This window comes from Pogoniulus pusillus, chromosome 1 (assembly GCF_015220805.1).
Source record: "Pogoniulus pusillus isolate bPogPus1 chromosome 1, bPogPus1.pri, whole genome shotgun sequence".
NCBI classification, from domain to species: domain Eukaryota; kingdom Metazoa; phylum Chordata; class Aves; order Piciformes; family Lybiidae; genus Pogoniulus; species Pogoniulus pusillus.
Genome location: NC_087264.1, coordinates 4,219,242 through 4,241,637, shown reverse-complemented (window position 1 = coordinate 4,241,637; position 22,396 = coordinate 4,219,242). Strand labels below are relative to the sequence as shown.

Below are 22,396 nucleotides of genomic sequence, written 5' to 3'. Positions count from 1 at the left end.
GTGTGGAACTGGAATATCCTATGCTGCAGCTTACACCCATTGCTCCTTGTCCTATCCCAGGGAGCAGTGAGCAGAGCCTGTCCCCCCACTCCTGATCCCCAGCCCTCAGATATTTATAAACATTGATTAAATCTCCTCTAAGTCTTCTCCAGACTAAGCAGCCCCAGGTCACTCAGCCTCTCCTCATCAGCCATGTCGAGTCCAAGCCCTAAATGTGAAAACTATGTGAAAAGTGAAAACTAAGACAGTGAGAAGCAATGAAGAGCAGAGTACAGTTTACACAGCCAGAAAAAGAGATGTTGTTCTTACTGTGCTCTACTTAACAACCCTCCTTACACATGAAAAATGTCTAATGGGCTATTATCTTGGCTGTTAAGTGAACTAATCTCTTCCTGTGCTGACTCTGGAGCTGATGCAATGATCCATCTTTCATTTTAGTTTGCAGTACTAATGTGGCTGCTGACTTACGTGGGAGCCCTCTTCAATGGCCTGACTCTTCTGATCATGGGTAAAAACCAAAACCACCACTCTTTTTAAGCTCTACTTTTAACTCCCTCACAGTTTCTGCTTAGACCAAACAGCCTGCCCTTGGTGTGCCTTCCCCACAGCTGAACCATCTCCTTTGATTTCCCTCTCCAGTAAATATTCATCGTCTCTATTACATGATCCCTCCTGCCACGTCTGAGCTGTGGTTTGTGGTTTTGCACCTACCAGTCCCAGAGCAATGGGGAATTCCAGATTTGGGAGGTTTGAAACAGAGTTCATTTGTAATGCAGAGATGATGTGAATCAGAATACAAAGGTGGTGAATCAGCCAACCAAGAGGCATGATATGTGTTTGGCACTCAAGTAGATCTCTTCTCTAGACGGATCTGTTCTGCAGGCCTATAACTGTGTGCTCTTTTCCTCCTCAGCTGTGGTGTCTATGTTTACTCTCCCTGTTGTGTATGACAAGTACCAGGTGAGTCTGTCAGCATGGTGTAGTTTGGGGCTCTGGTGGTTCTGCCTCGTTGATGCCTGATTGACTTGGTCTCCTTTTGCTCTTTGCAGGCACAGATTGATCAGTACCTGGGACTCGTGCGAACCCACATAAACACTGTTGTGGCAAAGTGAGTTCAGCAGCAGGCTTGGCCAGAAGGCTTGCTGTGAGGGTGCAGTGCATTGGGGTGACTAAGAGCTGGGTGGTCCTGGGGACAATGTGCCCTGTGAGTGATGTCCTCCTCATCTCCTGGCACCTAAAGGACTGCAGGAGGGCAAATCCCTGCTGGAACACAGACCTTCTCAGCTGAGCATAGGCTGAGACAGAGCTGTGACCCTACATCCTTCTCTCTTCTGCCATTTGGGGGAGGTGTGGACAGAGCAGTCCAGGGGCTGATGTCCATAAGTTAATTGATCTGAGACAAAACAAGGAGGAACTCATTAAATCCCTTCCCAACTGACCACACCAAGCCTAGGGTTTTGCATTCAGGGACTCTGTCCTTCAGAGTTAATAATACCACATTCAATTAATTAATTAATTAGAAAGGAAGTTCTTCAGCATGAGTGTGGTGAAAGCCTGGAATGGGTTGCCCAAGGAGGTGTTTGAGGCCCCATGCCTAGAGGCCAGGGCTGGATGAGTCTGTGGCCAGACTGACCTAGGGTAGGGTGTCCCTGTCCATGTAAGGGGGGTTGGAACTGGCTGATCCTTGTGGTCCCTTCCAACTGTGACTGATTCTATGGTTCTATGGTATAATCATAGAATCAACCAGGTTGGAAGAGACCTCCAACATCATCCAGGCCAACCTAGCACACAGCCCTGTCCAGTCAACTAGACCATGGCATTAAGTGAACACCTCCAGGCACAGTGACTCCACCACCTCCCTGGGCAGCCCATTCCAATGCCAATCACCCTCTCTGACAACAACTTCCTAACAACATCCAGCCTAGACCTCTCCCACCACAACTTGAGACTGTGTCCCCTTGTTCTGTTGCTGCTTGCCTGGGAGAAGAGCCCAACCCCACCTGGCTACAGCCTCCCTTCAGGTAGTTGTAGACATCAATGAGGTCTGCCCTGAGCATCCTCTTCTCCAGGCTATGATTCTAAGATTCACATTCAGGGACTCCATCCTTCAGAGTTGATAATACCATTAAGAAACAAAGTGGGAATTGGAACACAACCCTGCTGCAGAAAGAGAATCCCTGGAATCACCACAGTTCTGAGTGTTTCAAAGCACCATGGAACAAAGGAAAGACCTGGATGAAAATTTTGATGCAGTCTGCTCTAGTTCCTAATGCATCCCTAAGATGTTCCTGTTATCAAAAGCTTTTGTGGGATCTCTCAGGGCACAGTGAGGGTTGAGAATTTCTAAAGCAGGATATCTGGGCTGAATGCTAGACCCATACATCTCAGCATGGTGTCTGTGGCTTTGCAGAAGTTGGATGAATAACATGTGTTCAGTGGAAGGCCCCGAGATGGTGAGGTAGGGAAAGTGATACCTGACAAGGAGCTGAGGAAACTGGGCTTGTTTTGCCTGTCAGAAGGAGCTAAGGAGTGATTTCATAGCAGCCTCTATGTACTTGATGGGAAGTTACAAGGTGATAGAGCCAAACTCTTCTCAGTTGGGGCAGATGTTAGAACAAGGAGCAACAACATAAATCCAGCCTAGAAGGTTAATGTTGGACATTAGGAGAAACCTTTTCACTAAGAGATTAGGACAGGTCTGGAGCAGGATACATAGGGGAGGTGCCAGAACCTTCATCCTTGGAGGTTTTCATCATTCAAGATCAGACTTGATATGGCTCTGAGCAACCTGATCTAGTTGGAGATGTCCTGCTCACCTGCAGGGGAGTTGGACTAATGATCTCTAGAGGCTCCTGTGATTTGTGATTCTATGCAGCAAGACAAATCCATGGCCAGCCTGCTTTAGCACTGCTGGTAGTCCTGTCTCAAGAAGTTGATTCAAGACTCCCAGGGGTCCTTTCCAGCCAATATTTCTGTAAAACCCTTTGCCTTGTTTAAATTTCATTCCTGGCTTCCAGTAGACTACTGATTGTGGTAGAATAATGAAGAGAGAGAGAGAGAATAGCACTGCATATCATAGAATCAGCCAGGTTGGAAGAGACCTCCAACATCATCCAGTCCAACCTAGCATCCAGCCCTGTCCAGTCAACCAGACCATGGCACTAAGTGAACACCTCCAGGCACAGCGACTCCACCACCTCTCTGGGCAGCCCATTCCAATGCCAATCACTCTCTCTGACAACAACTTCCTAACAACATCCAGCCTAGACCTCCCCCAACACAACTTGAGACTGTGTCCCCTTGTTCTATTGCTGCTTGCCTGGGAGAAGAGACCAACCCCACCTGGCTACAGCCTCCCTTCAAGTAGTTGTAGACAGCAATGAGGTCTGCCCTGAGCCTCCTCTTCTGCAGGCTGCACACCCCCAGCTCCCTCAGCCTCTCCTCATAGGGTTTGCGTTCCAGGCCTTTCACCAGCCCCCCAGAGCTAGGGACCTGTAAGATCACAGAGATGGGCATGGGCATCAACTCTCTTTACTAGACTCTAGTCCACCTGTTGCATAATACACTAAATATAAGCTAGAGATTATCACAGGCTCACGGGATGTTAGGGGCTGGAAGGGACCCAAGGAGATCATCAAGCTTCCCTTCAGGTAGTTGTAGACAGCAATTCAGTGAATTCAGTGGGCTTTGGATCAGACTCAGCAGGCACCAAGGAATCATCTGATGAAGGAGCCACTGTGAAAGTGCATGATTGACAGGCTCACAGGATATTAGGGGCTGGAAAGGACCCAAGGAGATCATCAAGTCCCCCCACCTGCCAGAGCAGAACAATACTAACACAGATCACAGATGAACACATCCAGACAGGCCTTGAAAGTCTTCAGAGAAGGAGACTCCACAACCTCTCTGGGGAGCCTGTGCCAGTGCTCTGTGACCCTTACAGTAAAGAAGTTCCCCCTTGTGTTGAGGCGGAACCTCTTTTGCTGCAACTTACACCCATTGCTCTTTGTCCTATCCCAGGGAGCAGTGAGCAGAGCCTGTCCCCCCCCAACTCCTGACCCCCAGCCCTCAGATATTTATAAACATTGATTAAATCCCCTCTCAGTCTTATCTTTTCCAGACTATACAGCCCCAAATCCCTCAGCCTCTCTTCTGTTGCAACTCATTGCAGAAAAGGTTATTATGCCTGGGTAAGACTGCAAGTAAAGATCTGCCAGCATGAAATGCTTACCTCACTATATAACTCTTCTTATTTTTCCCCTTCCTTTATTTCTAGGATCCAAGCTAAAATCCCAGGTGCTAAGAGAAAGGCAGAGTAAAGCAGACGCCAAGACTTCATCAACTACCGTAGCGAGTAACGGGGGAATCTGGAGTGAAAGAAACTCTGTCCTTACACTTTACTGCAAATTTCTTGTTCTTTTCTTTTTTTTCCCTCAACACCATAATCTTAGAAAGAAGAAAAAAACCCAGAAGCAGTGCTTTCCCCCTGCTGCTTCTGCACTTAGAATATTTGCAATCACTTGTGTCAAGCACTAAAGTATAGTCAAGAGAAAAGTGTACTAGATGTGGGTTTTCTTTTTTGTGTTGCTTATAAAGTGCATGATGGTGAGAGCCTAAATAATATTGACCTTTTTCTTTTGGATATATATATATATATATAATTTTTTTAAGTGGTTTTTCCTTCTTCTATTGGCATTGCTTCTATAACTTTTAATGTTACATGTGGCTAGGAGCTTTCCTGCTTAGCGCACTGATGCAATAGTTAAAATCGCTTCTACGTCACTGGGTTGCTGGTTGGATTCATCTTTATTAACTATATAGAGTTGTAGGCTGATGTTTTAGTGTTTTCCAGCACAAAGAAAAGGAACAGGAACAGGTACTTATGGTAATCAGTTTTGTATAACTCAAACAAACAAACAAACAAAAAAACCCCAACAACAACAAAAAAAAAAAGAGACAAAAAGAGGAAAACAAAGCCCAGTACTTTTGTGGGAAGGGATTGACAGGCTGATTTACATGTATGGTAACTGGAAAGTTCCAGCATGTTAACATTTATTACAGTTTGTATTACATTCTCTGTAGTTCCTACTGGATTTAATTATGGACTCTGAATATTTGCACTTATGTACTTGATACCGAATGCAGAAATAAATGTTACTAAATGTAGAGAGTTCTGCCTGTTCTTCTTGTTGTTGTTGTTGCTACTGCTGGGGTTATCCTGGCATCTGTAAGCTGGAAACGTAGACTTTGAGTGTTGTGTCCAGTTCTGGGCTCCTCAGTTCAAGAGAGATGTTGAGGTACTGGAAAGTGTTCAGAGAAGGGGGAAATAAACACCTTGAGTACTGTGTCCAGTTCTGGGCTTCTCAGTTCAAGAGAGATGTTGAGGTACTGGAAAGTGTTCAGAGAAGGTGGAAATAAACACCTTGAGTACTGTGTCCAGTTCTGGGCTTCTCAGTTCAAGAGAGATGTTGAGGTGCTGGAAAGTGTTCAGAGAAGGTGGAAATAAACACCTTGAGTACTGTGTCCAGTTCTGGGCTTCTCAATTTGAAAGAGATGTTGAGATGCTGGAAGGTGTCCAGAGAAGGGCAACAAAGCTGGTGAGGGGCCTGGAGCACAGCCCTGTGAGGAGAGGCTGAGGGAGCTGGGGGTGTTTAGGCTGCAGCAGAGGAGGCTCAGGGCAGAGCTCATTGCTGTCTGCAGCTGCCTGAAGGGAGGCTGTAGCCAGGTGGGGTTGGGCTCTTCTGCCAGGCAAGCTGAACAGAACAAGGGGACACAGAGCCTGTCCCCCAACTCCTGACTCCCAGTCCTCATATGTTTATAAACATTGATTAAATCCCCTCTAAATCTTCCTTTCTCCAGACTAAGCAGCCCCAGGTCCCTCAGCCTCTCCTCATCAGCCATGCCCTCCAGTCCCATCATCATCCTCGTAGCCCTCCGCTGGACCCTCCCCAGCAGATCCCTGTCCCTCTTCAACTGGGGAGCCCAAAACTGAACACAGTATTCAAGATGAGGTCTCATCAGGGCAGAGTAGAGGGGGAGTAGAACCTCCCTTGATCTGCTGGACACACTCCTCCAAATACACCCCAGGATCCCAATGGCCTTCTTGGCCACAAGGGCACATTGCTGTGCCATGGATGTTACCCACCAGCACTCCAAGGTCCCTCTCCACAGGGCTGCTCTCCAGCAGATCACCTCCCAGCCTGTACTGCTGCAGTTGATTATTCCTTCTCAGGTGCAGGACTCTGCACTTGCCCTTGTTGAGCCTCATTTGGTTCTTCTGTGCCCAGCTCTCAGTCTGTCCAGGTCTCACTGGACGACCATGAAGCCTTCAGCTGTATCAGCCAAGCCTGAGGAAGACTGTACAGCCTGAGTGTCCTTGAAGGTAAAGGTTGACCTTCAAAGTTCTTAGTGGTTACAAGAGGAGCACATGGATCCAATATGTTTATTTTGACAATGAGCATGTTTAATGTCCCACCCTGAGCAGCACCAGCACTGCCCTTTTGCAATGCCGAACGCTCAAGAGGATTTGAAGTCTTCATCTCCATCTCCAGTATATTTGGGAATCAAACAAAACAAAACCTTCTGGAAGAATCCAAATATTCCAAAAATCCAAATACAGCTGAATATAAATCAACAGAGACCAAGGGCCCCACCCCTTTGTCCTCCAACAATCCTTTCCCAAGCCTCACACCCCTCAATGCTCTGCCCACCCCCCTCTCAAACCTGTACCCTTTACTTCCATCTTTTCTCACATCCCACACTTGCAGCTCAGCTCCCAAACTTCCTTACAGCCACCCTGACTTTCAATCTATTTGGCAGTAGCAGCCTGCAAGTGGGCAAGTGCTGCTGAGCAGCTGAAATGGGATAATTGGATGAGTGGAAACAGTTTGGAAGACTGCAGTGAGATGAATCAGAAGCAGAGGACTTTAGCCTGGACTTGGGTTGCTTGCATTGTCCATGGCCACTACCACATTGCTTTCCATGATACTTTTGAACATGGAAGTATGGAGAAGGGAATCCTGCTCACAGCTCCCATCAGCCTTATTTGCAAACCTCTGCTCACTCATGGTCAGCTTGCAGTGACAAAGCTCCTGAGCATGCAGGGAATGGAAGCTTGTGGTACCTTCAGTGCTCTCTGATAAGTCTCATTCACAGAGCAGCACTGTGGGGAGGTGCCTATGCCTCTGTGTGTTTTGGTTTTCAATCAAGTGAGGAGGAAAAAAGCAACACTCAGCCCTACTTTAATAAATATTTTAGTTTCCAACCAGGTTGGAAGAGACCTCCAAGCTCATCCAGTCCAACCTAGCACCCAGTCCTAGCCAATCAACTAGACCATGGCACTAAGTGCTTCATAGAATCATAGAATCAAGCAGGTTGGAAGAGACCTCCAAGATCATCCAGTCCAACCTAGCACCCAGCCCTGTCCAATCAACCAGACCATGGCACTAAGTGCTTCATAGAATCATAGAATCAAGCAGGTTGGAAGAGATCTCCAAGATCATCCAGTCCAACCTAGCACCCAGCTCTAGACAATAAGCTAGACCATGGCACTAAGTGCCTCAGCCAGGCTTTGCTTCAACACCTCCAGCCACAGAGACTCCACCACCTCCCTGGGCAGCCCATTCCAATGCCAATCACTCTCTCTGACAACAACTTCCTCCTAACATCCAGCCTAGACCACCCCTGGCACAACTTGAGGCTGTGTCCCCTTGTTCTCTTGCTGCTTGCCTGGGAGAAGAGACCAACCCCACCTGGCTACAGCCTCCCTCCAGGTAGCTGCAGACAGCAATGAGAATGTGAATACCTTCTAACATTGCTTGGGTTCATTTGCTGTTTCTTGGTGCCTCAGCAGTATTCCACTCTTCTTCTAGCCTATGAATTTGCCTCTGAGCTCTTACTGATCTCTTTTATGCTTCCTATGCTCTTTATTATTAATCTAGTGAGAGTAGGATCATAAACCACATTAGTGTCAGGAAAGGCTTGAAACAGGGAGGAGATAAGAATGATATAATATTATGTTAGGAGCTAATCCAGTTAAAGAGAATCTATCTGCTTCTCCATAGCTTTTGCCATCTCCCTGCATGCTTTCAGATGGCCCCTGGCTCCCATCCCTGTCCTGGTGGGTTACAAGTCAGTCAACTGTAAGCTTATCAGCCTTTCCTTCACCATATGGGCCCAGGGAAACGTATGGCAAGCCCAGTGCAGCTCTGAAAGCACCAAGTGGGATGTAGTTTTTCCTGCTTCTTCTTAATATATTCTTTTGTCAGGCACAGAATGAAGAGATGTTCCATCAGTGAACTTGCAAGTGAGCTTCCTGGGATGCTGGGAATCAGTAGAGGGAGGCTACTGGCATAAGGAACGTGCTAGGACTGGCTGGCACATGCAGCCACTGCAGGACATATGGCACTTGGATAAGGGTGAGATGTCCTCTGATTATACTCAGTAGCTGCATTGCCTGAAAACAGAAGGGGGAATGGTCTGTAATCATTTCTGCCAGGCTTCCTCACTGCTCAGCACCTGTACAGGAGAGAGGGTACAACTCTGCTCTCTGCCACAGTAGAGATGACAGAACAGGAGGACACAGTCTCCAACTGTGCCAGGGAAGGTGTAGGCTGGACATTAGGAAGAAGTTCTGTTGGCATTGGAATGGGCTGCCCAGGGTGATGGTGAGTCACCATCCCTGGGGGAGTTTAAAAGGAGCATGGATGACCACTTAGTGCCATGGTTCAGTTAATTAGAAGGGTTAGGTGATAGGTTGGACTCAATGATCCTGCAGGTCTTTTCCAACCTGGTTAATTCTGTGGTTCTGTGAGAAAGATACTGGGGGTGGATGATCCTTCTCCACAGGTGCAGCTGGACACAGGAGTCAGGTGTAAGTGGGTGCATGGGCTTGACCTGCTGCTCTCTTACCTGAACTCTTTCCTTGTCTTTGGTGCTGTGAGCAACCGGCTCAGCATCTGTCAGTGCTCTCCTCTGGTCAGCATCTAATCCAAGTAGCTGCAGGTTAGCAAGTCAGATGCCTGCAATTTGCCACTTTCCAACAACTCTACCTTCTTTATATGGATGCCTCCTGATGAGGGACCTCATCCCCCTGGACCTGCTGCAAGTCCATCTGTCTTCACCATCTCTGCACCTCCCCTAGCACTAAGTCTGCAAGTATGCCAGATTTACAATCTGGGGGACATTACTGTGTGTGTATGCAAGGCAAGGTGGAGTTACAAGGATAGGCAGGTAGATGGGCACATGATTCTGTCTGGCAGTCTGACAAGTCCCCATGGACTGGGATGTGTCCATCTCTGCGTTGCCCAAGTTCTCCTCTTCGCTTTCACTCCTTTGCTGCCTCAGCTCAAATGCTGTGAGATGCTGAAGGGTCCAAGATCAAACTAAGAGGATGGGATAGAGCTGCAGAAGGAGTCTAGGAAAACCAAACAAAAGAGTATACCCCTGTGCTGAAATGCTTTCAGTTGTTTTTCCTCCCTCTCTGCCCCTTAGTCCCTCCCTGTCTGCCCCTTAGTGACTCAGCTTCAGGGTTGTAATTTATCACTTCTCATGGACCCTTCTGTTTAATTTGAAAAAATGATCCTAGAATCAGAGAGTCAAACAGGTTGGAAGAGACCTCCAAGATCACCCAGTCCAACCTAGCACCCAGCCCTGTCCAATCAGACAGGTCATGGCTACAAAAAAGCTGGGGAGGGACTGTTCAGGATATTAGGGAGAGTGGAGCAAAGCTGGAGGAGGGTAGGTTTAGGCTGGACATGAAGAGGAAGCTTCATCATGAGAGTGGTGAGAGGCTGGACTGGGTTGCCCAGGGAGGTGGTTGAGGCCCCATGGCTGGAGGTGTTTGAGGCCAGGCTGGCTGAGGCTGTGTGCAGCCTGCTCTAGGGTAGGGTGTCCCTGGCCATGGCAGAGGGGTTGGAACTGGCTGCTCCTTGTGGTCCCTTCCAACCCTGACTGATTCTATGATTCTATTCCATGATTCTATGAGTTGTAGACAGCAGTGAGGTCACCCCTGAGCCTCCTCTTCTCCAGGCCAAACAACCCCAGTTCCTCAGCCTGACTTAAAAAGAAAAACCCCAAACACCTCAGCAGCATAAGAGGCAGGCAGTGGAGTGACATGAGCAGCAGATGTCTTTACACAAAATACTCTTCATTTGCCAAGTTAGACACGAGCCTTAATTGGATTTCTCCTAATTCCACAGATGTTTGCTTGGAGAAAACACCATCCATGTGATAATTAACCTTTTACATTGAGTGACACATTTCCACCCTTGGCACACTTGAAATGTAGTTACTGAGTAGTTGCCAGCTGCACATCATCTTAACTTAGCAGTTATCAGAAAGTCTGAAGCACTTCGGAAGAAGTCATGAGGATGCTCAGAGGGCTGCAGCAGCTCTGCTGTAAGCACAGACTGAAAGAGTTGGGGCTGTGCAGTCTGCAGAAGAGGAGGCTCCCAGGTGACCTTCTTGTGGCCTTCCAGGATCTGAAGGGGGCTACAAAAAAAGCTGGGAAGGGACTTTTTAGGCTGTCAGGGAGTGAAAGGACTGGGGAGAATGGAGCAAAGCTGGAGGTGGGGAGATTCAGCCTGGATGTGAAGAGGAAGTTGTTGATGATGAGAGTGGTGAGAGGCTGGAATGGGTTGCCCAGGGAGGTGGTTGAGGCCCCATGGCTGGAAGTGTTTAAGGCCAGGCTGGATGAGGCTGTGTGCAGCCTGCTCTAGGGTAGGGTGTCCCTGCCCATAGTATGAGGGTTGGAAGTGGCTGCTTCTTGTGGTTCTTCCCAACCCTGACTGATTCTATGACTCTAAAATCTGAAGCTGCCAGTGCCACTTTTGAGCAGCAGACTTTCAGCAATAAGCTCCAGATTTAACCCTGCTCTCGAGATACAAACATGAACCTCTCTAGTCTCAAGTCTTTTGTCTTGCCCACTTTCCCAAAGCAATCACAAGTCTATGACTCACAGACTGTGCCAACAGTGCAAATTAAAAGAAAACATTGTTCCTACTGCTGTTTAGCCAGAGGTACTCCTACAGCCACCCAGTCACAAGGGACCTCAGTATCTTCCTCCTAGTGAAATGCTCTATTTTGCAGGTTGAGCTGGAGTTTTGCAAAGGAAATCAGGCAGAGAAGCTGCTACAGAGTCATGTGCTTGGAGTCTGTGATGTGGTAGGGGTAAGAGAGAGCATGAGGCAATCAGATAAAATGGCAAGTAGCAGAAAATGTTAACATCTTCTGCAGCAGATGGTAATAGGTAGTGTTAAAAGGAGAGGTCAGCAGTGAGGTTTCCCAAATATCAGTCATAGAATCATAGAATCAGTCAGGGTTGGAAGGGACCACAAGGAGCAGCCAGTTCCAACCCCTCTGCCATGGCCAGGGACACCCTACCCTAGAGCAGGCTGCACACAGCCTCAGCCAGCCTGGCCTTAAACACCTCCAGCCATGGGGCCTCAACCACCTCCCTGGGCAACCCAGTCCAGGCTCTTGCTGCTCTCATGCTCAACAACTTCCTCCTCATGTCCAGCCTGAACCTTCTCACCTCCAGCTTTGCTCCATTCCCCCCAGTCCTGTCACTCCCTGACAGACAAAAAAAGTCCCTCCCCAGCTTTTTTGGAGGCCCCTTCAGATCCTGGAAGGCCACAAGAAGGACACTTGGGAGCCTTCTCTGCTCCAGACTGCACAGCCCCAACTCTTTCAGTCTGTGCTCACAGCAGAGATGCTGCAGCCCTCTGAGCATCCTCCTGGCCCTGCTCTGGACACACTCCAGCATCTCCACACCCCTCTTGTAATGGGGGCTCCAGAACTGGATGCAGTACTCCAGGTTAGGTCATACCATATCAAAGCTTCATTTTTAATATCTACTAAATGTGCATAGTTTGAAAGGTTGTTGACTGGACAGGGCTGGGTGCTAGGTTGGACTGGATGATCTCAGAGGTCTCTTCCAACATGGTTGGTTCTCTGAATCTATGGTTTGGATGCTAGCATAGTCTCCAAGGGCAGAAATGGTCAAGTTTAACTGCTAGGACGTAGAAGTACTGCATGCACTGTGTCTTGTGAGGAGACCATTTAATCTACTGGCCAACAGTTCTAGGTTTGCTGTAACATTCTGCTCTGGTCTTGATATGACTCACTGTCTGTGACAGAGGAAAGCTTCAAACCAGAAGTACAGAGAATCACAGAATCATAGAATCAATTGGGTTGGAAGGCACCTCCAAGATCATCCAGTCCAACCTAGCACCCAGCCCTGTCCAGTCAACCAGACCATGGCACTAAGTGCCTCAGCCAGGCTTTGCTTCAGCACCTCCAGGCACAGTGACTCCACCACCTCCCTGGGCAGCCCATTCCAATGCCAATCACTCTCTCTGGCAGGAACTCTCTCCTAACATCCAGCCTAGACCTCCCCCAAAACACCTTGAGACTGTGTCCCCTTCTTCTGTTGCTGCTTGCCTGGCAGCAGAGCCCAACCCCACCTGGCTACAGCCTCCCTTCAGGTAGTTGTAGACAGCAATGAGCTCTGCCCTGAGCTTCCTCTTCTCCAGCCTAAAACACCCCCAGCTCCCTCAGCCTCTCCTCACAGGGCTGTGCTCCAGGCCCCTCACCAGCTTCCTTGCCCTTCTCTGGACACCTTCCAGTACCTCAACATCTCTCTTGAATGGAGGAGCCCAGAACTGGACACAGCACTCAAGGTGTGGCCTGACCAGTGCTGAGTACAGGGACAGGAGGACTTCCCTGGTCCTGCACTTGGCCTTGTTCAATCTCATCCCATTGGCCTCTGCCCACCCATCCAGCCTGGCCAGGTCCCTCTGCAGGGCTCTCCTACCCTCCAACAGCTCCACAGCTGCTCCTAGCTTGGTGTCATCTGCAAACTTACTGATGCTGGACTCAATCCCCTCATCCAGATCATCAATAAAGATATTGAACAGGGGTTGCAAAAGTGAGGATAATTCCTGCTCAGTCATCTGCTCCCCAGCAATTACTCCTGCCAGGGACAAGAAACCATCCCTTGTGCCCATGGGTGCCATGTGTGGAGGGTGCTAAGGTCTTGTCCTGCCCGAGGCCTCCTTGGGGTGACTGTGCACATGATGATCATCAGCACCTCGGGGAGGCTGGGCTGGTGGCTACAGCCCTTCCTAGCCCTGGGAGGTCTTCTGGGGCTGCAGACCTTGAACCCCTGGAAGGTCTGAGCTCTTGGAAGGTCTGTCCCTCTGCTCCAGGGTGACAGCTTGAAGCAGGGTCTTGGAACCTCAGTGACTGGTTGCCTGGCAACAACAAGCTCTGTCCTGGCCACCATGTTGAGCCCTGATCCATCCACCACGCAGAGGTCTGTCCCAGATGCCATGTTGAGGCCTGGTCCTTCCAGCACAGAACTCTTGTCCTCTGCAGTGGCACCAGCTGCCCTCAGCCGCCTGCAGAGCCTGGGTAAGTGTGCACAGGGCTTGGGTGGGGGGGTTGCCATGGTGCCTGCTGCCCTGCTCTCACTAGAGACAGCATCCTGCCAGCCCCAGGCAGGCAGAAGCAAGGAGAGACCCAGACCATGTCTTGCACACATTCTGCTGTGTGGGACCAGGACTTGATGGGGAATATGGGCACTATTTTGCCTTGGCATCCTTTGCCATTCTAGATGCCTGCCTGAGTGAGTGTGGCTAAGGTTATGCCCATGGCTGCAGTGCTCTTCTCCTGGTTACCTGCAGCCTGCCTTGTTTGGGTTAATGAGGAGCACACAAACTCCACAGGGAAGTGGTTGGTGGGGAAGGGCTGTATGTAGGTCATGTGTTTCTAAAAGGGATGGCCTCTGTGGTTATTAATGCACTTCCTCCTCATCCTCTTGGTTTCATTATCACATATGGGGCCAGCTGGTTCCTCTGTGGGGCTCCCAAGGCTCTCTGGCAAGCACATATGTGAAGATGTCTAGAGTTTTTCCTCTTCAAGCCTATCCACTACAGCAGCACTACAGGCTGGGCATAGAGTGCCTGGAGAGCAGCCAGGAAGAAAGGGCCCTGGGGTTGCTGGTAGATAGTGGCTGAACATGAGCCAGCAGTGTGCCCAGGTGGCCAAGAGAGCCAATGGCATCCTGGGCTGGCTCAGGAACAGTGTGGCCAGCAGGACAAGGGAGGTTCTTCTGCCCCTGTACTCAACACTGGTCAGGCCACACCTTGAGTACTGTGTCCAGTGGGGCCTTCTTGGAAGATTAATGTGACCAAAGAGATCACTTTTACCACAGCATCTTGTCTAAGAACCACAGCCAGCTTTCAAGGTACCTGGATCACAGAATCATAGAATCAGCCAGGGCTGGAAGGGACCACAAGGAGCAGCCAGTTCCAACCCTCCTGCCATGGCCAGGGACACCCTACCCTAGAGCAGGCTGCACACAGCCTCAGCCAGCCTGGCCTCCAACACCTCCAGCCATGGAGCCTCAACTCATCCCTGGGCAACCCATTCTCACCACTCCCTCAGTATCACAGTATCACCAAGGTTGGAAGAGACCTCACAGATCATCAAGTCCAACCCTTTACCACAGAGCTCAAGGCCAGACCATGGCACCAAGTGCCACGTCCAGTCCTGCCTTGAACAGCTCCAGGGACGGCGACTCCACCACCTCCCCGGGCAGCCCATTCCAGTGTCCAATGACTCTCTCAGGGAAGAACTTTCTCCTCACCTCCAGCCTAAATCTTCCCTGGTGCAGCCTGAGGCTGTGTCCTCTCGTTCTGGTGCTGGCCACCTGAGAGAAGAGAGCAACCTCCTCCTGGCCACAACCACCCCTCAGGTAGTTGTAGGCAGCAATAAGGTCACCCCTGAGCCTCCTCTTCTCCAGGCTAACCAATCCCAGCTCCTCTCATGCTCAACAACTTCCCCCTCACGTCCAGCCTGAACCTACCCCTGGATGCATTACAGAGATGCAAAAGTGGAACGATTCAGCAAGTGTTAACTTGGTGCAAAGACCTTTGAGAAGGAGATGAAGTAATGGCCAAAAAATGAGAATAAATTTGCTTTGGAAGGAAAGATTAATCATCATATGAGAGAAGGATTGCTTCGAGTGGAAGCAAGGAAATTGCACTATGAGTAATAAAGTTAGCCAGAGAAAAGGAACTAAATGAAATCAGAGCCAGGAGATAAGTTCCATAAAATATTCCTCTTTGGAAGGTAGAGGCAGGTGTGTGTTAGAGCTCAGGAGTCCTGAGGGATGGGTGCCATGCTGGGGGACACTGCCACTGGGTATCATTTGAAACTTTCCAATTTCAGAACACTCCAAACTATCAATCACTGCCAAATATGTTTAACTGGAATGGAAAACTATTCCTGCCTAACAGAACTGGTTTCCCATGAGTAAAAAGGACTGAGCACAGCTTATGGTTACAGATGTGCATCACAAAACACTCATGTCTGTGTCGGGAACAGTGTGGGCAGCAGGGCAAGGGAGGTTATTCTGCCCCTGAGCTCAGCACTGCTCAGGCCACACCTTGAGTGCTGTGTCCAGTTCTGGGCTCCTCAATTCAAGAGAGATGTTGAGGTGCTGGAAGGTGTCCAGAGAAGGGCAACAAAGCTGGGGAGGGGCCTGGAGCACAGCCCTGTGAGGAGAGGCTGAGGGAGCTGGGGGTGTGCAGCCTGCAGCAGAGGAGGCTCAGGGCAGAGCTCACTGCTGTCTACAACTCCCTGGAGAGAGGCTGTAGCCAGGTGGGGTTGGGCTCTTCTGCCAGGCAACCAGCACCAAAACAATGGAACACAGTTTTCAGTTGTGCCAGGGGAGGTCTAGGCTGGATGTTGTTAGGAAGTTGTTGTCAGAGAGAGTGATTGGCATTGGAATGGGCTGCCCAGGGAGGTGGTGCAGTGGCAATCCCTTGGAGATGTTCAAACAAAGCCTGGCTGAGGCACTTAGTGCCATGGTTTGGTTGATTGGCCAGGGCTGGGTGCTAGGTTGGACTGGATGGATGATCCTAGAGGTCTCTTCCAACCTGGTTGATTCTAAGATTCTATTCTATACAGGCTGATTTACTGACATCTCTCTTGTTGATGGCCCACAGAAAATGCCATACTGATGGGTGGTCACCACCAGCCCTGAAGAAGGGCACAGAGGGCAGAGATATCAGCTGTTGCTGGCCCTTGTTCCCACCAATTGCAGACCAAGATCCTAGTGAAATGGGACAGTTGCTGGTTTTCAAGCAAGTTAGTAGGTTAAATTAAAACCAGAGCTCTTCTGTCAGCTGCCTACCTGCTTCTTCTTCACTATAAATTCACTTCTGCTTGGATTACAACTTCCCCTCCTCAGCCTATGAGCCTTTAATTTCTGTTACAAAATCAGACTATAAACAATTTTCATAGAATCATAGAATCAAGCAGGTTGGAAGAGACCTCCAGGCTCATCCAGTCCAACCTAGCACCCAGCCCTAGCCAGTCAATCAGACCATGGCACTAAGTGCCTCAGCCAGGCTTTGCTTCTACACCTCCAGGGATGACAACTCCACCACCTCCCTGGGCAGCCCATTCCAATGCCAATCACTCTCTCTGACAACAACTTCCTCCTAACATCCAGCCTAGACCTCCCCCAACACAACTTGAGACTGTGTCCCCTTGTTCTATTGCTGCTTGCCTGGCAGAAGAGACCAACCCCACCTGGCTACAGCCTCCCTTCAGGTAGTTGTAGACAGCAGAGAGGTCACCCCTGAGCCTCCTCTTCTGCAGAACTGAAGTTGGAATCATTTTGTGATGGAAAATCTTACCAGGTCCTATGGACTCCATTTTCTACTTCTGCATTTATTTTTTTTCTGTGCACCAGCAGGAGGAGTGTGAAAGATGCTGACCTACTTTAGAATAAGTGAAAATAGCTGTAGCAAATGATTGAAAAAGAATCCCTTCTCTTTCAGAAGAACTCCTGAAGAGCAATAGAACAATATCTGAAGGTTAAAACTGACATATTTTAATTTCACTCTATTTTTCATGTAGAGAAACAGCTGAAAAATAAAGACTCTGCATCCATTGGGGAAATTATGCAGCGCCTTGAAGAAGCCATAGCTGCTATTAAGAGTCTGGTAAGCAAAATCCAATATTTAGTTTCAAACATTGGCAGAGGCCAAAGGGATGAGATTGAACAGGGCCAAGTGCAGGGTTCTGCACTTTGGCCACAACAACCCCAAGCAGCACTACAGGCTGGGGACAGATGGCTGAGAACAGCCAGGCAGAAAGGGACCTGAGGGTACTGGTATATAGAGGCTGAAGATGAGCCAGCAGTGTGCCCAGGTGGCCGAGAGGACCAATGGCATCCTGGGCTGGCTCAGGAGCAGTGTGGGCAGCAGGACAAGGGAGGTTCTTCTGCCCCTGTGCTCAGCACTGCTCAGGCCACACCTTGAGTGCTGTGTCCAGTTCTGGGCTCCTCAATTCAAGAGAGATGTTGAGGTGCTGGAAGGTGTCCAGAGAAGGGCAAGGAAGCTGGTGAGGGACCTGGAGCACAGCCCTGTGAGGAGAGGCTGAGGGAGCTGGGGGTGTGCAGCCTGCAGCAGAGGAGTCTCAGGGCAGAGCTCATTGCTGTCTGCAACTCCCTGAAGGGAGGCTGTAGCCAGGTGGGGTTGGGCTCTGCTGCCAGGCAAGCAGCAACAGAAGAAGGGGACAGAGTCTCAAGTTGTGGTGGGGGAGGTCTAGGCTGGATGTTGTTAGGAAGTTGTTGTCAGAGAGAGTGATTGGCATTGGAATGGGCTGCCCAGGGAGGTGGTGGAGTTGCCATGCCTGGAGGTGTTGAAGCAAAGCCTGGCTGAGGCACTTAGTGCCATGGTCTGGTTGATTGGTTAGGGCTGGGTGCTAGGTTGGCCTGGATGACCTTGGAGGTCTCTTCCAACCTGGTTGATTCTATGATTTTATGATTGTGAGAGGCAATAAAGGACTTTACTACAATGATGGGCTGAGAATGGTACTCACAGGTAGCTAACTTTTCCTGTCAGAGCTCAGAAGCCATTAAACTCAGAGCAGCTTCAAACAGAAGGTATTTTAAAGGTCCCCCCATAATGTATTTGTGCAGGTGGGTGTAAATCTTGTGAAGCTTTCCTTTCTCCTTCAGCAGCCCTCTAAATCACCTATTCCAGACCAGCTCTGCATTGGTCTATCAGATGAGTGTTTTATGCAATGTGCTGAAATCATAAAGCTGTTTCCTTTTTTCACTGCTTCAGCTAATTGAGAGTGTAACTCATCTGAAATTAAACCATTCTACACATTTATTTTACACCTCTAAATATTTCATCTTCCCAAGGAAATGAGAGCTATTTATATGCATGCATGCAGAATATGCTCTGCAGGCAGCAAAATTCAGTAGTATCTTTTCTTCCCAGGAGCTCAGCTGGTGACAGTAACCACCAGCAAAACTGAAAGATAGGATTGATCTGATGCATAAATGGTGATGTCAAAGTCAATGTTCATTTCAGAACTGATTTCCTTTCCCAGACACTTGGCTGGGACTTCATACATCTGCAGTCCTTGGGCATGCAAATGTACAGATCCTGTTGTTTGAGGGCTTTTCCCACAGTCACCTCAGTGTATCTTCTCTTGCTCCACCACTGCTCTGCAAGTGAATCTTCTCATGCCATCAACCAGAATATGACTTCTTACCCTATGTCAAGGCCAGTTCTTTGGTACAACTTAAGGCCACAGGGAAATGAGGCTGGTGTTGCTTAAACAGCACCTTTCACACATAGTGGCAGAGGCTGACAGCAAAGACCTTTCCCTGGCCAGCACAGCCTTTTGTGATGGATTATGCAAAATTAATATGGCTGGAGAGCAGCCAGGAAGAAAAGGACCTGGGGGTGCTAGTAGAGAGTAGCTGAAGATGAGCCAGCAGTGTGCCCAGGTGGCCAAGAGAGCCAACTTCAAGTTTCCCATTTAAAACATTTATTTATTTATGTATTTATTTATTTTTAAAGGATGTTCCAAAGTTGAGGTTCACCTCTTACTGAAGGAGCAGATTACACTCTTTTAGCCCTTGGTATTTATTTATAGCACTAGGTACTGATTTGTCAGGTATTTCTGCTCAGCTGTAAATGCTGATAGGAGAAAATTGCTCTTGAGGAAGTCAGGCAAAGGGTCCCAGCTAGGGGTTTGTGCACCCTGGGTGCTTCTGCCTGCGTGTTAGTGAGATTTGTTTATGTAAGGAAATGTAGGACAAAACTTAAGTAGAAATCCTTTCAAGTGAGGACACTCTGGGGACAGAGTGGCTGAGAGCAGCCAGGAAGAAAGGGGCCTGGGAGTGCTGGTAGAGAGTAGCTGAAGATGAGGCAGCAGTGTGCCCAGATAGCCAAGAGAGCCAATGGCATCCTGGCCTGAATAAGGAGCAGTGTGGCCAGCAGGACAAGGGAGGTTATTGTGCCCCTGTACTCAGCACTGGTCAGGCCACACCTTGAGTGCTGTGTCCAGTTCTGGGCTCCTCAATTCAAGAGAGATGTTGAGGTGCTGGAACATGTCCAGAGAAGGGCAACAAAGCTGGGGAGGGGCCTGGAGCACAGCCCTCTCCTCAGGGCTGCTCTCCAGCCACTCACTGCCCAGCCTGGATTTGTGCTTGGGATTGCCTTGACCCAGGTGCAGGATCTTGCACCTAAACTAGCTTAATTTTTTTTTTTTTTTTTTTTTTTTTAAGGAAAAAGTGCTTGTGTAAACTGTTACACTGCCTGGCTCTCAGGTGTGGGTGTTTTTCATTGGCAGGAAGAAATTCGAAGGCATACCCTTGAGTGCCTGGAAGAGGAGACCATAAAAAACAGCAATCTCCGCTTCCGCATTCAAACCCTTCCAGGAGAGATCAATGCAGAGCTGACAGGTAGGACTGACTGAACCAGCCCTGACAAGAACAAAACCAAACCACCACAAGGGAGCTGAATTCACTATGCATTTATACAATTTATACAACCAGCAACAGAAGAAGGGGACAGAGTCTCAAGTTGTGCTGGGGGAGGTCTAGGCTGGATGTTGTTAGGAAGTTGTTGTCAGAGAGAGTGATTGGCATTGGAATGGGCTGCCCAGGGAGGTGGTGGAGCCGCTGTGGCTGGAGGTGTTGAAGCAAAGCCTGGCTGAGGCACTTAGTGCCATGGTCTGGTTAATTGGCCAGGGCTGGGTGCTAGGTTGGTCTGGATGATGTTGGAGGTCTCTTCCAACCTGGCTGACTCTATGATTCTGTGAAGATGAAACGTTTTTCAGAGATGCCAGGCTAGCTGAGCAGATTTCTTACTGATGAGACCTGAGTCATTTAGAACAGAACAGAATAGAATAGCATAGAGTAGAATAGGATGGAATGGAATAAAATAGAATATGATTCTATGATTTCTTCTTTCTGTAAGAAGCAGGGGAGGCTTATCTGGCTGCCCATACTAGTGCTGGTGCAAAAGGAGGGAGAGCAAGGTTGCAGAGTGGCCAGGAGAGCAGGACTGTTCCTTTTGGAGATTACAAAGTTAGATCAGCTTTAGGTTCACCAAGAAACAGCATCCAGAGTTTTCCTTTTCTTTCTTCTTCCTTCCTTTCTTCCTTCCTTCCTTCTTTTCTTCCTTTTCTTCTTTCCTTCCTTCCTTCCTTTTCTTCCTTCTCTTCCTTCCTTTTCTTCCTCCCTCCCTCCCTCCCTTCCTTCCTTCCCCTTCCTCTCTTCCTCCCTTCCTCCCTTTCTCCCTTTTCTTCCTCCCTTCCCCTTCCTCCCTTTTCTTCCTTCCTTCCCTTCCTCCCTCCCTTCCTTCCCCTTCCTCTCTTCCTCCCTTCCCCTCCTTCTCTTCCTCCCTTCCCCTCCTTCTCTCCCTCCCTTCCCCTCCTTCTCTTCCTCCCTTCCCCTCCTTCTCTTCCTCCCTTCCCCTCCTTCTCTTCCTCCCTTCCCCTCCTTCTCTTCCTCCCTTCCCCTCCTTCTCTTCCTCTCTCTCTTCCTCCCTTCCTCTCTCTCTTCCTCCCTTCCTCTCTCTCTTCCTCCCTTCCTCTCTCTCTTCCTCCCTTCCCCCCTTCCTCTCTCTCTTCCTCCCTTCCTCTCTCTCTTCCTCCCTTCCTCTCTCTCTTCCTCCCTTCCTCTCTCTCTTCCTCCCTTCCTCTCTCTCTTCCTCCCTGCCTCCCTTTCCTGCCTTCCTTTCCTTCCTTTCCCCAGCTACCTTCTGTGTTCGTTGCCTACTTCCTTACAGGCAGTTTCTCCCCTCGCCTTGTCCCTGCCTTCAGCACGTGGTGGCTCTGCAGTCAGTCTGTTGTTTGCACTGGCTGCTCCCATGCTGTGCTGCCAAAGGGTTTCTGCGTGGGCAGCTGTACACTATTGTGACTGTTAGCTCAGAAGCTGAAAAGATGCTGTAGTGCAACGCCCTTGCACAGAAGAGCTTCAGCTACAGTGCCTCAGCGTTCAGGCTCCTCTCTCCTGCACAGTGATGGCTTCTGGGGGAGAAATGCTTCTGAATTTTTAAGCCATGCCATCCTGCTCCTTGTCCCTGTCTGCTAGAGCTGCCTGTATAGAAGATTATTTTGGGAGGTAGGAGTAAGCTTTGTCAGTTTACTCTATGTCTAGGGAATTTCTTAGACACATAGCAACAAAAAGAGCAATTGCTTTGTGAGAGCACAGCAGCCTTTTTCTCTTGATTAATGCAGATGACTCAGGGAAAACGTGGTTAGACCAAATTAAATGATGTGATTTCAGGAGTGCACATGTCTTAAAATCACAGTTATTCCTTAGCAGGGGGCAGCACCAATAGTAGTGCTGAATTCTTCCCCTGCATGGCATTCTTCCCTTACACTCAGCACTGCTCAGGCCACACCTTGAGTGCTGTGTCCAGTTCTGGGCTCCTCCATTCAAGAGAGATGTTGAGGTGCTGGAAGGTGTCCAGAGAAGGGCAACAAAGCTGGTGAGGGGCCTGGAGCACAGCCCTGTGAGGAGAGGCTGAGGGAGCTGGGGGTGTATTAGGCTGGAGAAGAGGAGGCTCAGAGCAGAGTTCATTGCTGTCTGCAGCTCCCTGAAGGGAGGCTGTAGCCAGGTGGGATTGGGCTCTTCTGCCAGGCAAGCAGCAAGAGAACAAGGGGACAGAGTCTCAATTTGTGGTGAGGGAGGTCTCGTCTGGATGTTAGGAGGAAGTTGTTGTCAGAGAGAGTGATTGGCATTGGAATGGGCTGCCCAGGGAGGTGATGGAGTCTCTGTGCCTGGAGGTGTTGAAGCAAAGCCTGGCTGAGGCACTTAGTGCCATGGATAGGGCTGGGTGCTAGGTTGGACTGGATGATGTTGGAGGTCTCTTCCAACCTGGTTGATACTATGATTCTAGTGAATTCAAGATTATGGATTAATCCTTTAATGCATTACCTCCTATACACTTTTTCATAGCTAAATGGCTGCTGCATGATACATATTTATTTTGCAGCTCTTGTTACTGCTGTACGTGAATCCAGTGCTGCTGAGATGCACCAGCTGCTGTCTGCAGTGAAAAGCATCACT

The 22,396-nt window shown here is 49.2% G+C and overlaps 1 protein-coding gene across 2 annotated transcripts in view; it reads left to right on the top strand.

Annotated features, from left to right (window-relative positions):
- Positions 1-5,166, top strand: part of RTN1 (reticulon 1) — a 162,666-nt gene extending 157,500 nt beyond the window's left edge. For both annotated transcript variants that reach the window (XM_064153149.1, XM_064153236.1), the window contains 4 exons: positions 439-508; positions 914-960; positions 1,050-1,108; positions 4,277-5,166. In XM_064153149.1, the coding sequence (XP_064009219.1) occupies positions 439-508; positions 914-960; positions 1,050-1,108; positions 4,277-4,319 (219 nt within the window). In that variant the 3' untranslated portion in view covers positions 4,320-5,166. The remainder of the gene's footprint in view (positions 1-438; positions 509-913; positions 961-1,049; positions 1,109-4,276) is intronic.
- The last annotated feature ends 17,230 nt before the right edge of the window (positions 5,167-22,396 follow it).